Here is a 19,074-nt window from a genome sequence, read left to right as displayed (position 1 = left end):
ACATTTTATTATTCTTGTCGAAATAAAAGATCAAACCTGATCTTTTTCTGTATAGAAATTACAACTTTAAAAGATACTGAAAGAAATGAAGGAAGCGAAAAATAAAAGACAAATAGATGCAGAAATCAGATTATTTTTCTGATGTTGATGCTAGAGATCGAAATCTTTACCACAACAATCTTTTAATGGAGGGAGTCCTTTCATGCTTTGCTCTCAGAAAATATTTTCTTCTGAAAGGGTTCAGTGTCCAATGGTAGTTAAAATCTTTACAGCCGAGTGCGCAAGACAGATATTTTCCTTGTCCCCATAAATCAATAAAATTGCTTCCTTGAATGAAAAAAAACAACAAATCCATTTTATTATTTTACCCCGGGCTATTGAAATGTGGCAGTTCTAACATTTCTTGCTCTGAAAAAATACACATGTCCAAAACCAACAAATATTCATGAAGAACCCTAGAGGCATCGGTTTCTGTTTTATTATAGGTATCTTAGTGGTTGGAGCTGTAGATATTTAAAAGGTAGTGATCCAGTATGCTTTAGAGATGATAGTCTGCCAACAATCAGATCCTTATACTAACCAAACCTGTCAAATGATGTGGAAATAAATTAGTATTTTGGTCTGTAAATCCCCATTAGAAGTGCGCAATGATGTCTAATGAAAAATAAGTCTTTTAAAAATGTGATTTGTGCATGTCTGTGCCTTTTGGAAATGTTGCAGAATAATTCTGATGGCCTGTTCATATAATATTCCCCTTATTAAAATGTCAATTAGCCATAGCCCTTAAATCATTAAAAGACATTTTTCATGTTTTAGCATTAAATTTCATAGCCTAAATGCTTGGACTAATATTAATGGCTTTTTAGGAGCTGTAATATTCCCTGTTTAATATTTATGCAACAGTGCTTTTGGCCCAATAATAAGATCATCCCTTTAGATTTATGGTTAAAGACAAAATATTATGGTTGCAAAGAAAACTCATCATACATAACCACCTTCATGACTTAAATATGTCAAATGCAGGTCAGGGAAATGCTAGATTTTGTTTTCAACATCTGAATCTTTGAATTATTGCTGTAAGCATAATTATAGTTTACTTTGTCAGGGTGTTAAAGTAACACCAGGTAACTTTTGCTCTCGGGGTCCCCCTACAGTTGGGAAACAGTATTGTCATCTACTACTGTCGTAAACTCTGTCATCGTGTATTTGTTGACAACCATGATAGCTCTGAACAATGTAGGAGGAGGTCACATGCAGGTGTTCTGTTTGCGTCGCGTGTGAAATGTCTTCATCCCAGGTACCGTGGCATATATTTCAGCATGTCATATGAATATAATTTCATGGGTTTTATTTTTTTTCTAACGACAAATGATCGCGATGATCACGTTTACAAGCCAGTGTCATTATAGTAGCCTAGTCTATTGGTTACCCTTTTACTGAATCTATATGATACTTCAATGCAGTCAGGGTCCGAAATTAGCACCCGCCAAGCGCCAAATGCGGGTAGATTTTCCGTTTGGCGAGTAAATCTCAAAAGGCTATCCGCCACACTGGCGGGTGGATGTTCCAGACATCCAAAGTCTTGCGGAAGTTTCGGGAGTCTCCCGCATATTGATAGCGGCTGCCTGATGCCCGCAAATTAGTTCAAATCTCCAGGAATCTAGAGCGAGCGAGAAAGAAAGAGCGCGCTCATACTGTGCTCCAAACCGTGTAGCGCGCGCACTGCAGAGAGCGAGAGACCTTGTGTGTGTGTGTGTGTGCCTCAAGAAGCGTGTGTGAACCTTCTCCACACCCAAAATAGACCAACACTAAATATATTATTTTAACTTAAAGAATTAACAAATTAAGATGACAAAAAGAAAACACTGAATCAGTTTGAAGCTTTGAAAAAAACGCTTTTTTTCATCAGACTACGTTTTTTCGTCAAATAAAAATAGCAGGCCTACCTCAATCCACAGCTTGTCTAGTTTTTACTTAAAAAAGTAATATGTCTACATGATGTGGGGTGAGTCTGGATCTCCGATGGCACAGATGTCCCGGGAATACAGAGATGACGTCTCGCTAGAGTGGCCAATTTCGGAAAGCGCCTTTCATTTGCTTGTGGATGTTTGCTTCGCCAGTGATATTGCATTGTACTTGCACTAGGCCTACTGCTATTTTAATACCACGTAGCATATTTTGCAAGTAACTTCGTCGCCCTTTCTGTCAAAATGGTCCCACACAGAAGCTACTTCTTTTCGCCTCCCAGATAGCAAAATTGTTCCGCTACCAAAAATCAAGCTACCATAAATAAATTTTACAAATCGATTTGCATTATAGCTTGAGGCAAGACAAATTATCATTACCTGATTCATGAAGATAAACGGAGGATAAGATAGCTTCCGTAACATAGTCAGGCAGACAAAAAAACACCCCAGACTACGGGGTGTCATTGGTTGTTGTGTTAAATGTTACCCAGATACAATAGTGCTATTTTCTGATTGGCTAACAACACCAGACGAACAACACCAGAGGAGACGTGCTTGAATTCCTGCCTGTTCCACAGTGAGAGCGGGCGGCCAGAGTTTTGGGCGCTGCGGCATATTAAACATATTACAAATAGTTTTTCAGCATGAGCAATACAATATGTGGCGGGAAAGCGTGACAAAAGACCAAAATGAGTGACAATGCGTGACACTTGACAGCCCTGCGATTTTAAGGAAGTGGGGGTGGTGGTGGAAGTGACGTATATGCTGTAAAGCAGTCGAGTTTTGTAGTTCTCTTTGTTCGCCGGTTACTACCCGAAACCCGAAGTTTAAAAGTACGATTAAAAACGCTACAGACCCCGCTATGGCTATGTCAGACGTGTCATTCAACCTATTGTAAGTCGATGTACCATCACAAGTGACTTGGAAATATATTATTAAGGTTGAAAAGTTACCTGGTGTTACGTTAACCTATGGGAATTCAGCTCTTACCCAAAGGTGTTTAAGATAGATCAATTAGCTGTTGAAGTTTGCCAAGTCTCATGGTCAGTTGATCCAACCTGATCTCATGAAATGCTTCTCTAGTACGCTTTGTATTTATCGTGCAATTTATACGCAAGTTTATATGTGCATATGATACGCACTGTAAACCCCTTGGGTAGGATTTCTAGTGTGTGGGGTACGTGCGTACTACACGCCATAAAGTGTGTATCAAATGCGCGTAAAAACTAATTTTCGCGCATAAATTGCAAGATAAATACAAAGCATACTTGAGACACATTTCATGAGATCAGGCTGGCTGATCAGTCCAAAGGATGTAGGCAAGTGTGGTGATAATTGACACTACATAAATAAAGCAAAATATGAAATCAAATAGTGGTCAAATAAGAGATTGTAACAGAAATACAGGCACAACTGTACCACATAAGCCGTAAGTGTTTGTGTTTAAGCCGTCTACTACAGGGGTATTCAATTAAAGTTCCGGTCTCTATGGCCTCGTTTACACTGTCAGTGAAATGTGACCCAATTCCGATTTTTTGCTCATATGTGACACAGATCGGATGTGTTCTATGACCGTGTAAACAAAAAAACTAAAAACGCATGCATTTGGATATATATCGAGATCGGTTTCAGGCCTCGTTCATATGTGGAAAAAAATCAGATATAAATCAGATATGTGCCAATGCGGCTGTCATGTAAACAGCCAGATCAGATTTTGTGAGGCATTAGGCTACGCATCCGCGGTTTAATTACAAGAGCAACCCCGACGTGCATCTGCAAAGGGACGGATGGCCCGACGAAAAGTCTTGTTGTCGTAGGACAGGAATGTGGACAAATCTTGACACAACATAACAAAGGTTGGCTTGTTAGTCTAAAATTTCGGACCCACTGCTCCTTGTTAAAGCCCGCCACAATATGTTCCCACCAGTCCTGAGATCTCTCTCGGACACAATAACTGAAGCATGCGCAGGCTGCAATGATGGCCCTTTCGTCCTCCTCCACCTCAAAATCATGGTGATGTTTCACAAACTTCGAAAATTTTCAAAAAAAATCGGATATAGGCAACAAATCAGAATTGGGCATTAAGAACTGCAGTGTAAACTAGGCCTATATTTCCTACGCAGTGGTTGTCTGGACAATCCAATTAATCAATCAATCAACCAATCAATCAATCAATAAAAATCAATCAATCCGACATTCTTCAAAATATATTCTTTTCTGTTCACCAGAAGAAAGATATTCATACAGGTTTGTAACAACATAAGAGTGAGTAGATAGAATGCAATTTTTTGGGGGGTGAACTATCACTTTAAATGAGCTTCAGTTCAAACTGAAGCATACTGCTGCTTCAGGCTATTTGATCCCTGTCAGGTAGCTTAAACCTGACCTCATATTAGTCCTACAGCGCTAATCCCTTCCAAGCAAAGATACATTTTTTTTTTTACTTTACTTTACACAGTCGGAGTGTCGCCAAAAAAGTTGCTGGACACTTTTGCTCTGTGTTGGATTTTTTTAATATTGGCTCAGAATGATTGTATATTTGTAGTAAGAGGCTTCTAGCAGAAATAGTTTCGGTGTGATTCAGAGCCGGCGCAAGCGGAGTAATGAAAGCGGGCGATGACGTAACACGAAGTAACCCCAGCTAGAACATCAAATGTGTCCCATTCACGTATTTGTTGGACCATAAACAAACCTGTCGCTACTATGAAACTAAAAGCTATTGACCAAATACAGATGGCAGAGCTTTGAATACTGCATAAAACAAAAGGAAAATGGCCTAGGCCAACATATTTGAAATTTTGACTCATCAATATTCATTAATTTGACTCATTTTAAACCACCATACAGTATATACATGTGCATGTAGTAAGTACAAAAGTAATTAATCGTGTCTGCTTTACTATGAAACAGAAACTCATTGCGATGCATTTAACAGATGCATATTTTTATGGTAAGTTTGAACAACCTGAAGTGCGGCCGGTGACAAACAACAACAATACAGCGAAATAGTCAGCTAACTATGACCTGTTACCTAGCCCTCTAAACATGAAAAATGTTCCTATAGTAGCCTAATATTAATGCTAGAAGGCCTATGTACTTGGCAATTGTGATTTTTCTTTAAACAGTCTATTCTATTTCATCATTAAAATCTCATCCATCTTGAGTGAGGGGGCAGGATAGTCTGGGTGAGGTGGCTCCAGCCTAGGTGTTATTGCACATTTAATATTTGATTTCTGTTGCACATACCTAATCTGAGCCTCAACAAGATTCTCATTTTCAAAAAGTGCTCGGGTTAGTGTGAATTTAATACCTGACTGAGCCTTTAAATTTACGGTATTACTACATCTTTTAAGTCTGTTCCTGACAGCTACAGCAGCTATTAGAGGGGCCTCCAGTAGACAGGATTTTCCCTCTGCTCAGCAACTTATGAATTACAGCACTAGATGCTCCCACACTTAGTCTTACCAAACCGTAGGAACAGGAAATGGTTTTTCAATGCTTCTTCATGGACATGACATATTTTGTGCATGTGCCTCACAGCGTATATATTATTCTTCTTGTCATCCAATGCAATCTAGGGCGACCATACTCTTTAATGTAGAATTCCTTATGTTTTACAACTAAAGCATTCAGACTGACCTGAGAATGAACAGTGAAATTTATTGATCTGATTGTGGGCTTTACGAGGAACCCCCCTCAATATAAAAAACGGGTTTCTTTTAGCATCAGTGACTTGAACAGCACTGTTGAGTTTTTTTTTTTAATTCCTGGGAACAAACAACTTTTAAATTAAATGAAAGGACTGCCTCTATAAAAAGAATAAAATTGCTCTATAGGGGATGTTTCTTCTACAATTGAAGACATTCAATCTGCCGCAGACTTTTGTACTACCCTGAAATCAACGTGTCCTCACCTCCTCCATAACAATCAGGTGTAGTTCTGCCACCACAAGGGAGTTTAATGCATCATTTGTTCAGTGGAAAGAATCATTGAATTGGACTGCTTCAAAGAACTTAATGTCCTGGGGTAAGCAAGACCTCACATCTTCATCTGCACTTCTTTAAAGCTTTATTTACCAGGCAGGGCTTTCAAAATCATTAAAACAAATGGTTCAGGTGTTTGTTTTCTCTTGAGAAAGGCATATTTTAACTTCAGAAAACTTTCTCTAATAAAAGCCATTACCAAAAACAATTTGCAAAGTGTACCTATATATGGTATAGTGACAAATTCAGCGCTGTCTCTAGAATTAGTACAAGTGAGGTTGTATGAATTCGTACAAATTAGCCACCTCGTAAAATTCGTACAAATTGCCTTGATCGGGTTGGACAAATTTGATCAATTTATTAAAGCTATATTTTAATTCTATTACATAACACATGCACATCTAAACTATTAGATGCACTAGTTTACAAAAGAATGCTAAGGAGTTCCTTGTGTCTTTAGTACCCCGAACTCTTGAGTGTATTCATCACAGTATGAACTTCTTTTCTTATATGCAGTGCTAAATGCAATGAAGGTGAAATGAATGGACGCACAAGTCATTGAATAATCGCATAGTTTTCTGTGCATCATTTTGCATTGCAGTGTATCTACAATGCACATCTTGAAATAGACATGAATTCTGCCCTGATTGTCACGATGGATATAAAAGTGCTTCCAGCTTATTTGCTCTCCCCTGCTGTACCTTGGCCTGGAAGCTTGATATGTGTCCAGAGAAATTTGGGAGAAATATTTCAAATCTGACTATACTTCAGTGGTCAGAGACAGGAATAGAGATACATTTGACAGTTTGGCTAAATCCCACAGAAAAGAGCTGCTTGGCACATAACGTGTAACGTGGTTTATGAGTGGTGGTTTGTGTAATGAGATATTGAGTAGGCAATTGCAGTATCATGAAGTTTTCAATGACTTACAAATGCGTTTAGCATTGGTATTGTCTGCTGTCCAGTGTAAGGTGTTGTTTTGTATTCTGGTCCCTGTCTGGTTCAAACAAAAATGTCTGGTCTAAACCCAGACGAGTCAAACATGATAAGCCCACCTTGGCAATCAGAGAGCATAAAATGAGAGCTGTGGATTCTAGCAATCTTGGAAGGCATCAGGAATCAGTTTCCATGATGCGGATAGCATGGTGACATTCAGCTAACCCTGCCGCAGTCACAGAACGGTAACCTAAATGATGATTGCTTTTCCTTGTCTCCTCACTTCCTCCATTGCATTGCATGGGCACTCTCTTAGTTCCAGTGAAACTGCTCACAAATGCTTACCGCACTGCCTATATGACCCTGTGCACATCCTCAGCTCTTCAGGTCTTGATAATTGAGAATCCATAAGCCTGATGAAATACAAAAACAGCATCTTGTTCCTGTAATTCCTTTCCCTATACAAAATACTACAAGTTTGCCATCTATTAATCAATTCACGAAGAATCAATTCACTGTAAAAATGTTTTGTCATGTAACTGTAAAATCCATGCAATATGGGGTTGTGGGAAGTAAATGTATCATGTTTAAAGTAAATTTATCCAAAAAAGTGCATTTTATAAATATTTAAATATCAAATACTTTATTAAAACATTATTCATTAAAATACTTTAAAAATAAATAATTTCATTATACAATAAAATGTATGCAACAAAAAATGCTGAGAATGTATATGAAATATCTGGTCTTTTTTATCATATGCAATTGTTAGTAATTAGTACATTTCATATAAATATTATTGTTTTTATTTCATTTATTTTTATTGTGTGCAAGAATCTAAATATTAATTTAAATTTTTTAAATATTTTTGCTGGACAAAATACTAATTTAGAAAATGTTTTCTCTTTTATTGGTGCAACAAGTCTTGAATTTTTTTTTTTTTTTATCTGAATGCCTTGACTTATCTTATATAACAGACATTGATGCCCCAACCAATCTGGCAACCAGGGAGGTGACAGAGAACTCTGCAACTGTGACGTGGGATGGTGTTCGTGCTGAGATTGATGGCTACACGCTGACTTACAGCTCTGCAGAGGGCACCAGCCGAGAAATTAAACTGGGAGCGGATGCTACGTCTTACCAGCTGACCTCCCTGAAGCCAGGAGTCCTGTACACAGTGTTCCTCTGGGCCTATAAGGGCTCTCGTTCCAGTAGGAAGAGCATGACTGAGGCTGAGACGGGTAAGCTGTTCACCTTCTGGGTGAGGATTTGGGGCTTTACCCTCTGTTTTTATTTCCTCATCTCAAGCATTCCCTCAAGGGATCTTGCCACTTGGTTTTGATCTTAGTTTCTCAGTGGATGGAAGAGTGGCATTCTCAGATGTTCATTGCTTTCATGTGCATCTAAGCAGTCATTTCCTTGCTTGATTTTTTTTTTTTTTGACATAGTTTTTGTCTCTCCAACAAGGCCTTTGCATGCATTCTTAGCAGAAAACATTTACATTTGTGCATTTTGCAGACGCACAGTATACACATTTTATCTTTAGGCATTTTATCTGGGAATCAGTGTTGCAAGCAGCAGCAACCTATACCAGTTTTCAACAGCATATTGTGGAGGCATCATTTTCTAGTAATAGTCCATAAGAAGAAGCATCATTAACAAATATAGAATTTTTTTCATCTCTTTTGAACAACCCTGTAATAATAAGACTCCTTAATAGCAGTTCAAGTTTAAAAGAGAGAACAAGAAAGTTATTTCTCCAGTTGGTGCTGCTGTAGACGGTAAACCAGATGGTCTAAGTGCATTAGCAGCTGACATTCAGTCAGGAAACACAACCCAAACAGAAGCACTTGGATATATAACAAATGTACCCATGCATATCGTCTGTTGGGTTTCCATAACCATTTATCACTGTTCACATTACAGCATCTAAAGAGCATTAGAAGAAATCTGTGCACTAGTGTGAACCTCATTTTGTATTTCTGTTTACATTGTGTTTTTATGAGAGACTGATACAGCCTTTAACAAGTGGAATATCTAAGAATCTAACGTTTAGATTATTTTGTAGGAAATGTCACTTATAGTAGCTGGTGCCTGAACTTACAAATGACAGCGTTTCATAATGTTTGCTTCTGTAGCTGACTTAATTAGCTTCAGAAATTTTAATATGTAATGTAGTAATGCAGATTTTATGTTAATATATATCATATATTATTGCATTAGCATCTCTGTTGATTGCACAATAATTCACCCATCAGTCTTCTCGAAACATGTTTGCTCTGTGCAAATGTTAATTCACACTGTCTGCCCTTACGAAAAAGAAGTATACTTCAAGTTCATTTTATGAAGTATACTTAAGTAATGTTCAAGTATATTTTTAAGTATACTTTATGTAGTAAGTATACTAATATCAATGTGTACTTGAAGTAAACTTGTAAGTGTACTATTTCAATACTGCTTGGGACAGAATTGGCCCACTTTTAGTATATAAAAGTATACTTTTAAGTGTACTATAAGTGTAACAGTAGTAAACTTTAAGTACACAACTAGGTTTCTCATTTGTAATGCATCTGTACTATAAGTGAACTTATAAGTACACTAGTAGTTTACTGTTTAAATACAAGTAGAACATTTTTTAGTTTATGAAGTACACACTTAAGTGTACTCTCATTAAACTACTAGTTTAGTAGTTTATACTGCAAGTATACTTGGAAGTTTTCTTTAAGTGAACATAACATTATACTTATAGTTTACTATTTATATATTATTTTTGCACTTGCAGTATACTACTGCAACCAAATGATCAAATTTAGATCTTTTTTTTATTGAAAAATAACTTGAACTACTTTTAAATCATTTTAAAAACATTTGCATAGCTTCATGCATCCTTTTTTATCAACACTTGAATGTCAGTGAGTTTCATAAAGAAAGGCTACATTTAAAAAAATGTTGAGAAAATCACATTTTTGTCAAAGACTACGCCTTGATCAGATTCAGAACGATGATCAAAAAGCAGATGTAGTAGATCGAGTCCAACACATAGACAGTAAAAGAAGTCCAACACCCCCAAAGCTTCACAGTCGTTTTCTCTTCATGGGTTACGCTTCATTTCATTTCATTTGGTAACATTAAGCAGTTTTGATTTACACGCTGTTTAATTTTTATGATTACGTTATTAAATGTTTGACGATCAAGTTATTTTACATTTGAGTGAGCAATGGCCCAGTCCCAATTCACATACTATCCGTCCTAAATAGTATTTGAAAATAGAATTAGTACATCCCAAATCGTAGTATGTTGAAATGAGTGTTCCAAAGATACCCGGATGGTGTTCTATTTCCGGTCAGAATCCTAAGTGCAGATTGATGCACACTCTAACGGCTAATATTGCCCACAACCCTTGCGCGTTGGACGAGGATTTGGTTAGAACTACAGACACGAGTGAAAACTACAGACATGGAGGACGCGCGAGTCCGCCGGCTATGTAGAGAGGTTTAGATAAAGGGGTTTGAGTGATTAATTATCCGTATCTAATCTGACGAAAATGTATTTATTCAACGTTGTCTACATTATATTGCATCTGCAGCAGCATTCTGAACTTTTGTAAAGATACGTTTAGCCATTACCTTTTAAATGCATCATTATATTCAAATTGCAAACATGAGAGAGTCTCCTCATGAAAGACCCACAACTGCAGATGAACGTGCTCTCCGAAACGGTTGGAAATCAAATTAGATTGAATGGAGGATTTTAACTCTGAAAAAATGATTGCTTCCCTGGTCCCACCAGACTCTCGTACATTTCATTTCATTTGTACATAGTACTGAAGGAAAATGAAAATTGAGCGGAAGTATGTAGGAGGGCGGAGCCAGGCTAGATGATTGACAGGGCAGTTTATGGTGACAGGATGCACGACAGGATCTGTCCGTTAAAGATGACGTGATAGTATGTCCCAAAGCTTGCCTACTCTTTTGCTACACACTCAAAAGTATGTACTTTTCTTCACAAAAAGAGTACATACTTTTAGGTCGTAGTATAAGTAGGTGGACTGGCCCAATCACTTGTTTCAGCTATTTCTTCTCCTGTGTTTTGATCCGGAGATTCTGTACTAGAAGATGTGTCATAGCGCCCCCTACAGTATAAAACTGAAAACATGAACAGCTGGAAAATTCAGTCGATGGTGAGGAAAGAGTAAAGTAGAATTAAAGTAAATTCCTATATACACATTCAGTGGGCTAGCCTACACAAAAATTCAGATACGCAGAATTAGAAATATATCTGTTTTATATCAATATTTAAATTAATATTTTTTTAAACACTGTAAGTTTCGTAAGACTGTATGAAAAACTATGTAAAAAAAGTATATTTATTAGGCTACTCGATCAAAAGAGTTAACACAACTACAAGCCAAGTATACTTTGAATACTTTATTATATGTTTAAGTATATCTCGATCAAAAGTCAAGTCAAGTACACTTAAGTGTAATTTTAAGTATAATTCTGAGAAGTACATAAAGTATATTTTTGAGAAGTATATAAAATGTAGACTGAAAGTATGCTTTCTTATATTTAGTTTAAAAGAAGTATACAAATAGAACACTTGAATAAACTTCTTTTTCGTAAAGGTGAGCATGTTTTATCTACCCTATTTTACCATGTTTTGTATTTTTCCTGCTTCACTTTAAAGTGTAAATCTTCAAATTCTATGCAAAGTATCAATCAGGTAAACAAATTTGAGGTAGTCAAACATTAGCTCTTCATTGTCATTGTTCAGGAACGATTAGTTCACATTTTAATAATGTGGATTGGATTGAAGGTTACTGAAAAGACAAAAAAAAACGCATAAAAATTATAAATATTATCTATACATATTGATACAAATGCTGCCACATTTCATATAAAGGAGTGTTGATTGACCAGTTATTTATTGTGCTCACGCAACAACAGAACATCAGAAAAGCAGTGCTTGCAAGAAATTCTTGTTAATATGATACATACAAATAATGTCTCAAAACTATTATATTACCATAAGCATTTATATTAGACATATATATAAGACATGTTTTATATATAAGACATGTTTTTAAAAATACTATTATACAGCAGCATTCAGCGCTGTTTTCTTTTCCGCCTCTGTGTCGTAGTGATGAATTGCAACGTTCTAACAGAACCTGCTGGCTGCATTAATCAAGCTAAACACTAATTTGAGAAAATTGCACTTTTCATAAACACAGAGCATTTCCAAATTTACACTAATAAAAGTCATTTATTTTTGCTCAACTTTTAAAAGAAGCAACCAGCATCAGATAAGATTAAAAAAAACTGATCCAAGAGGGAAATTAAGTCAAACTGTGATTGGAAATAAAAGCAATTGCAATCTGAATCCTGCATTTGTTGTTTCGGTATGAAAAGGATAGATCCTCGACCCTCTTCATGGTTCAGTGATGCATTCCTTTACATGGACATGCATCGTCTTCTCCTCTGCTGCACTGCCTATACCTGCATGGCTTTAATGCAGCAATGTGGTGCATTAACCTGTTGTACAAATGGCTTTTTAGACATAGATGCTCCTACTAACCTCATGACCAAGGAGGTGACAGAGGACTCGGTGTCGGTGACGTGGGACAGGGTGCAGGCTGACATTGATGGCTACATGCTGAGCTACAGCTCTATAGAAGGCTTCGGTCAGGAGGTTCGAGTAGGAGCTGACAGCACCTCCTACAGTTTCACTGGTCTGAAGCCTGGAGTTCTCTACACAGTCTATGTGTGGGCCATCAAGGGCCCTCGCTCTAGCAAAAAGACCTCAACAGAAGCATTAACAGGTTTTTGAATTGTATATTCCCAATCGGCTCATGCAAACTAACACAGAGTTCTCTGTTTTGGACCGTTTACCTGTTTGCAGAAATACCCTCTGCAAATTACCCACCCTAAATTTCTGTGATTGTGCTGTACTCAGACATGTCGCCTTATGTTTCTATAGATAAACTGTTCAATCATACATGGCTCAAATGTAGAAATGTGCATTAAAAGTGATGTGTCATTTTTTTAACGTTGTCCACCATTCAGACTTGAATTTGAAAATAATTAGGAGAATTGAGGAAACAAACTGGATGCAGAAGTGCAATTTGAATAAAGTAAAGAAGTTTAGTTAAAATTAATTCAAATTCAAAGAAATTCATATAACTGTGTAGAATGTTTAGAAAGCATTTAAGTTGAAAGAGAGAAAGAAAGAAAGAATTGGGAAACTTGCTTGAAAACAATAACTTTTTGCAATTCTGTTTGGTGCCACTAGTGGTGAAGAATGACATGCTTCACCTTTAATCAAATGTGTCAACTGTTAATATAGAAATACATACTCCTACTAACTAATTAATCAATGAATAGAGAGACATCTATGTTACAATCAAAGCTCTGGCCAAATGGAATAAACTACAGCGCCCCCCACAGGTTTACTAGCTCATGTCCTGGTTGCCGTGATTTTGAAAAGTAATGCATGTTTCTGGATCAACATCTTTTGTTGATCCTGGAACAACATTCCTGTCTAAAAGCCCTAACGCTATTCCTACCCCTAAACCTAAGCCTATGCATAATTTATCCCTAAAATCAGAGGGAAAGGATTGTTGAATAAGAATGGTGTTGAAGCCCCTAACCCTTGTTGTAAATCTAAACTTGACATTAACTGTAAACCTATCACTCAAATCTGATTGATTGATTGGAATGTTGATCCATGAACATGTTCTATTTGGTGAAATCACGTTCACCTTTAATTCATATACTTGTTGACAAACATATAGAATGTACATAAATGTCTTCTCTTTTTAAGTACAGTACTTCACACAACAAAACCTTTTCATTTCTTTTATATCTTTCACTGGTCAACTCTTAATCTTGAGATAAACCCCAGAAAATGGAAAAATAACTGAAGCAGACCAATGGAAGTACTTCCTTGAAGCAATAACACTGTTGTACAAATGGCTTTTTAGATATAGACGCTCCTACTAACCTCTTAACCCGAGAGGTGACAGAGGACTCGGTGTCGGTGACGTGGGACAGGGTGCAGGCTGACATTGATGGCTACATGCTGAGCTACAGCTCTATAGAAGGCTTCGGTCAGGAGGTTCGAGTAGGAGCTGACAGCACCTCCTACAGTTTCACTGGTCTGAAGCCTGGAGTTATCTACCTCGTCTACGTCTGGGCTGTGAAAGGCTCTCGCTCAAGCAGAAAAGCCACAACTGAGGCTGAAACAGGTTATTTGATTCAGGCAGACAGCGTGGCTCTGTGCCTGTGTTTTCTTCTTCTGCCTAAAAATGTAAAATGAAGCATGACGAAGGTCTTTGCTAAGCTCTTGTCTCAGCAGTAGTGATAACTGAATTAATTCAGCACAGAAAGCTTAAAGAGGAAGAATCCATCATTTGTCAACACTAACTGGAAGGCTAACTCTCATAGTTATAAGGAGAGACATTTCTCATCAATTAAGAACTCATTTAGAATGAGTTGTTTTCTCATAACCATTTCCAGACACAATGTCGACTTCATTTAACCAAGCACTTTTTGTTGATCCGCAGAGATTGATGCACCCAAGAATCTCAAAGCCATTGATGTTCAGACTGAAACCTCCACTATTACATGGAAAGCTCCTCAGGCTAATATCGATGGCTACATCCTGACCTACAGGGCTGAGGATGGCAGCATGCAGGTTTGCTCTACACACAAACATGTTCAATTGCATACAGTATGTATCCGTTTAATGGTAACACTTTACAAGGTATTATACGTTAAGACTAAATACTGCAGTAGCTAACATGAACTAACAATAAACAATACTTTTACCGCATGTATTAAAGTTGGTTACTGTTAATTTCTTCATTTATTTTATACATATATATATATATATATATATATATATATATATATATATATATATATATATATATATATATAGTAAAACCAGTAATTTGGTGAAATATTACATTTAAAATAACTATTTTCTGGAAACCGTGACATTTTTTTCACGATTAGATGATTGATAGTTCGAATCTCACTTAATTTGATTAAAAGTTCAAAAGAACAGCATTTATTTGACATTATAAACATTATAAATGATATGTAACATTATAAATGTCTTTACTGTCACATTTGATCAGTTTAATGCATCCCTGCTGAATAAAAGTATTCATTTCTTAATTTCCCTCAAACTTTTGAACAGTAGTGAATGTATTTTATTTTATTATGAAATGAATGCTATAATTAACTGATGTAAAAAAAAAAATGCTGTAAAAAATGAAAAGTTCTGGGTTAGATATGATACCCAAAGCATTAGCTAATGAGCCTGAAAAGTGTTCCCTGTTTAAATTGCAGCTGTTCTGTTTGTTAGTAGGCCTATCTGATATGATACTATGAGACATTTGTCATTTTGGCACAACTGAGCTCTTCTTTTTTTGATTAATTTCTCTACTTTATTGTTTTAGACTTTGGAAAAAACGTTGACTGTGCGGGACAATAGATTTGCTCTTTCTGGCCTTGCAATGGGGAAAAAGTACATTGTCACCCTTATTGCCTACAGGGGCTCGAACAGGAGTAGGGTAGTGGAGACAACATTTAGTACAGGTAATGAATGCAATACCATATTCTTTCATTCATACCTTTATTTGCCTTCTAGTGTATCTACATATCACCAGGCCTTATTTTCACTAAATATTAAATAAAAGAAAGTTAATAGAAATAAAAAGCATCATTGATTCATTGAATTGGTGTTATTTGTAGTGGGTGTGGCCTACCCGTTCCCAATGGACTGCACTCAGATTATGAGGAATGGAAACATGGAGAGTGGCATCTACACAATCTACATCAATAGCAACCGTAGCAGAACCATGCAGGTGTACTGTGACATGACGACTGATGGTGGCGGCTGGATTGTGAGTGCTAAGCTTCATTTATGAAACATTATTCCTGTCTACATTTTTTTATTCAATTTGAATCTACAGTATATTATGAGTGTTGTATCTAACAACTTACCCAATGCATCAACCACAGGTGTTCCAGAGACGAAACAGTGGCAAATTAGATTTCATGAAGCGCTGGAGAGACTATATGAAAGGCTTTGGAGAACTGAAAGATGAATTTTGGCTCGGTATATCCAATAAAGATTTCACATAATATGCTTATTGAAACCTTTCACCTCCAGTAGCACCTCAATGCAGTACATGAGATCCACGGGGAGGAGTCGGATCAAGATCCAAGGGGTGGAGATGGGTAGGATTAGGGTTGGGTTTAGGGATTAGGGGTGGGTTTTGGGATCAGGGGGCGGAGTTGGCTAGGTTTAGGTGTATGTTAGGTGGGAGGAGTTGGAATCTGGATCCGACTCCTCCCCGTGGATTTCATGTTCCGCAGTGAGAACCATCTCTTTCACCTATAGCCACGTCTTTGGTTCATATAGAACTAGATATCAATTTGAGCTGCTGTGATGCTTTTTTGTTTTGTTTTGTTTTTTGATCAGGCTTGGAGAAGATCAATGAGCTGACTAATACTCCTACACAGTATGAGGTGCGTTTCGATTTGGGCATGGGATCAGAGCGGAAATATGCCGTCTACGATAACTTCAAAGTAGCACCATCCAAACAGAAGTTTAAACTTACCATTGGCAACTACAAAGGAAATGCTGGTGAGTTGGATTATGTAATCTGATTATGCCTACCAAGTTATATGAAGCAAAGTCATTTTATTAATAACACATTGTGCACAGGTGATGCCATGACCTACCACCAGGGAGGATCTTTCTCCACAGTTGATTCAGACAATGACATTGCACTTGGTAACTGTGCTCTGACTCACCAAGGTGCCTGGTGGTACAAGAACTGCCACCTGGCCAATCTGAACGGCAGATTTGGGGATAACAGACACAGTATGGTGAGTTATGATGATTTTGTTTTGAAGCTGACTGATATTTTGAAAAAATAAGGGATCTGGATTGGTGTAGTTATGCCATGTAATGAGATGTAATAACCAGCAGAGGGAGCTCTCAAATTACAACACTGAAGGCAGGATTTAAAGCCAAGCCATTTACAAAGAATCGCCCAATAATTCAGAAGAAAAGCAGTGTCCTGAATCTATCAGATCTCATAAGTTCACAAATAAGATGATACTTTCAATTTGGTTGGAGAGTTATGTTCCCATTAGAGCCCTTATTTCTGTGAGGCTAACAGGAAGGTTATACTGAATGTTGTACTGAGTGAAAACATTTTAGGCCACAAAGAGTAGAACATGTTTTTATAAACGTCAAACTAAGCTTAGGTGTTAAGGGGTACCAACTTTTAAAACTTTTACTTATTTGTTTATTAGTCTGTTCTTTATTTCAGTGTTAACTTTGGCATTTTAGAAACTTTCTTATATATGGCCCAAACATACACTATAGTTTAGGAAGTTTTTGAAAGAAATTAAAGGGACCCAAAAATAAAAAATAATATTGTCATTACTTACCATCAAGTGTTTCTAAACTTTTTAGAGTTTCTTTCTTCTGATTAACACAAAAAAAAAAAATATTTTGAAGAATGTTGGTAACCAGACAGTTGACGGCACCCATTGACTTGACTATGAAAACCCTCCACTATGGAAGTCAATGGGGCCCATGAACTGTCTGGTTACCAACATTTTTCAAAATATCTTCTTTTGTGTTCAACAGTAGAAAGAAACTATATAGGTTTGGAACAAGGGTGAGTAAATGATGACACAATTTTCATTTTTGAGTGATCCCTTTAATACTTGTATTCAGTGAGGATGCATTGAATTAATAAAAGTGACAGATTTAGAATACATATAAAAAAGATTTCTATTTCAAATGAATACAGTTCTTTTCAACTTTGTTCATCAAAGAATCGTTGAAAAAATTGTATTGGAGTTTCGACAAAAATATTAAACATATTCAACTGTTTTCAACACTGATAATATTAAGAAATGATTCTTAAGCACCAAATCGGCATATTAGAATGATTTCTGAAGTATCATGTGACAATGAAGACTGAAGTAATGATGCTGAAATAAAATAGAAAACATTTATTTTAATTTGTAATATTTCACAATATTACAGTTTTTACTGTATTTTTGATCAAATAAACGCAGCCTTGGTGGCATAAGAGACTTATTTAAAAACTTCTTTACCAAAAATCTTACCAACACTAAACTTTTGAAATTACCGCTTTATATTTCTCAGAGATGCTGCCTAATGATATAATTAATGAGTTCATGAATGTTAGTAAAATGCCTTAAAGACATTCCTGATTGTGTCTTCCAGGGAGTAAACTGGGAGCCATGGAAGGGGCACCTGCACTCTCTTGACTTTGCCGAAATTAAGATCCGCCCAGTGGGCGCAGCGGGCAGACAGAAGAGGTCACTGAAGAGGAGGGTAGCTGTGTATTAACAATCACTTGACAAAAACTACAAAATCCAAAACGTGTGGGAATTGGATCAAACCAGGTTGGAATAGATCGTCATATCAGGAAAGCCACTTTAGATGTAGCCGTTGTAGATTATATGCTGTGTAACTGTATTTTGTATCATGTTACAAAAGCCAGATTTTGAATAGAATATGCTTCAGTTCTTTAATTTAGTATATACACACTGTATATGAAAGAAAACTGACATCACAGTGCCATTCCTTACTCAAAGGGTGCTTTTCATAAGTAAGGGGATGTTGTATTATGACCTTTATAGAACCTCTTTTTTATTTTATTACAGTGTTTTGCAACAAAGGACTTTGTACTGTTTGATCATTTCTAAAGTTTTGAATGGATATTAATGATTTCCCCCCATCATAATATTTGACAGTTATGATAAAATTTAAGTGTCATGCATAAAAAAGACATTTTATAATAAAGTCTAAGCTATAATGTCTTCCATCTGGATGTACTGTAGTTTACTATAATTCCTGACAGACACCAAATTAAGTGTCACATATTTTTACAGAAATAAAGTTTGTTGAAATAAAAAGTATTTGGAATCTTTCATACACGTACAGTATGAGGATGTTTTGACGGGCTCTACAGCCAAAAATAATGGGAAATTTAAAATTGCACCACATATTTCATCCTCGTAAGTGTAAAATTAGATCTTAGTGGTAAAATGACTGTTCTTATAGAGGAACTGACATCAGAAGGAGTTATATCAGCCTCAGCAGGAGCAGGACTGTATTGGCTC

General features: G+C 36.6%; 1 protein-coding gene across 3 annotated transcripts in view; it reads left to right on the top strand.

The window, feature by feature from the left end:
• Positions 1 to 18,867, top strand: part of tnn (tenascin N) — a 32,869-nt gene extending 14,002 nt beyond the window's left edge. The window contains exons 7-16 of one of the 3 annotated variants that reach the window (XM_077231943.1): positions 7,864 to 8,127; positions 12,444 to 12,707; positions 13,869 to 14,132; positions 14,451 to 14,581; positions 15,354 to 15,492; positions 15,649 to 15,800; positions 15,919 to 16,015; positions 16,382 to 16,546; positions 16,628 to 16,791; positions 18,173 to 18,867. In XM_077231943.1, coding sequence (XP_077088058.1) covers positions 7,864 to 8,127; positions 12,444 to 12,707; positions 13,869 to 14,132; positions 14,451 to 14,581; positions 15,354 to 15,492; positions 15,649 to 15,800; positions 15,919 to 16,015; positions 16,382 to 16,546; positions 16,628 to 16,791; positions 18,173 to 18,298 — 1,766 coding nt within the window. In that variant the 3' untranslated portion in view covers positions 18,299 to 18,867. The remainder of the gene's footprint in view (positions 1 to 7,863; positions 8,128 to 12,443; positions 12,708 to 13,868; positions 14,133 to 14,450; positions 14,582 to 15,353; positions 15,493 to 15,648; positions 15,801 to 15,918; positions 16,016 to 16,381; positions 16,547 to 16,627; positions 16,792 to 18,172) is intronic. The other 2 variants (XM_077231949.1, XM_077231957.1) reach the window with 2 other exon arrangements.
• The last annotated feature ends 207 nt before the right edge of the window (positions 18,868 to 19,074 follow it).

The sequence above is a fragment of the Siphateles boraxobius genome, unplaced genomic scaffold (assembly GCF_051911475.1).
Source record: "Siphateles boraxobius isolate OS27281-9 unplaced genomic scaffold, OSU_SipBor_1 1, whole genome shotgun sequence".
Lineage (NCBI taxonomy): Eukaryota > Metazoa > Chordata > Actinopteri > Cypriniformes > Leuciscidae > Siphateles > Siphateles boraxobius.
Note: the sequence above shows the minus strand (reverse complement) of the source record. Positions and strands in the feature narration are given on the sequence as shown.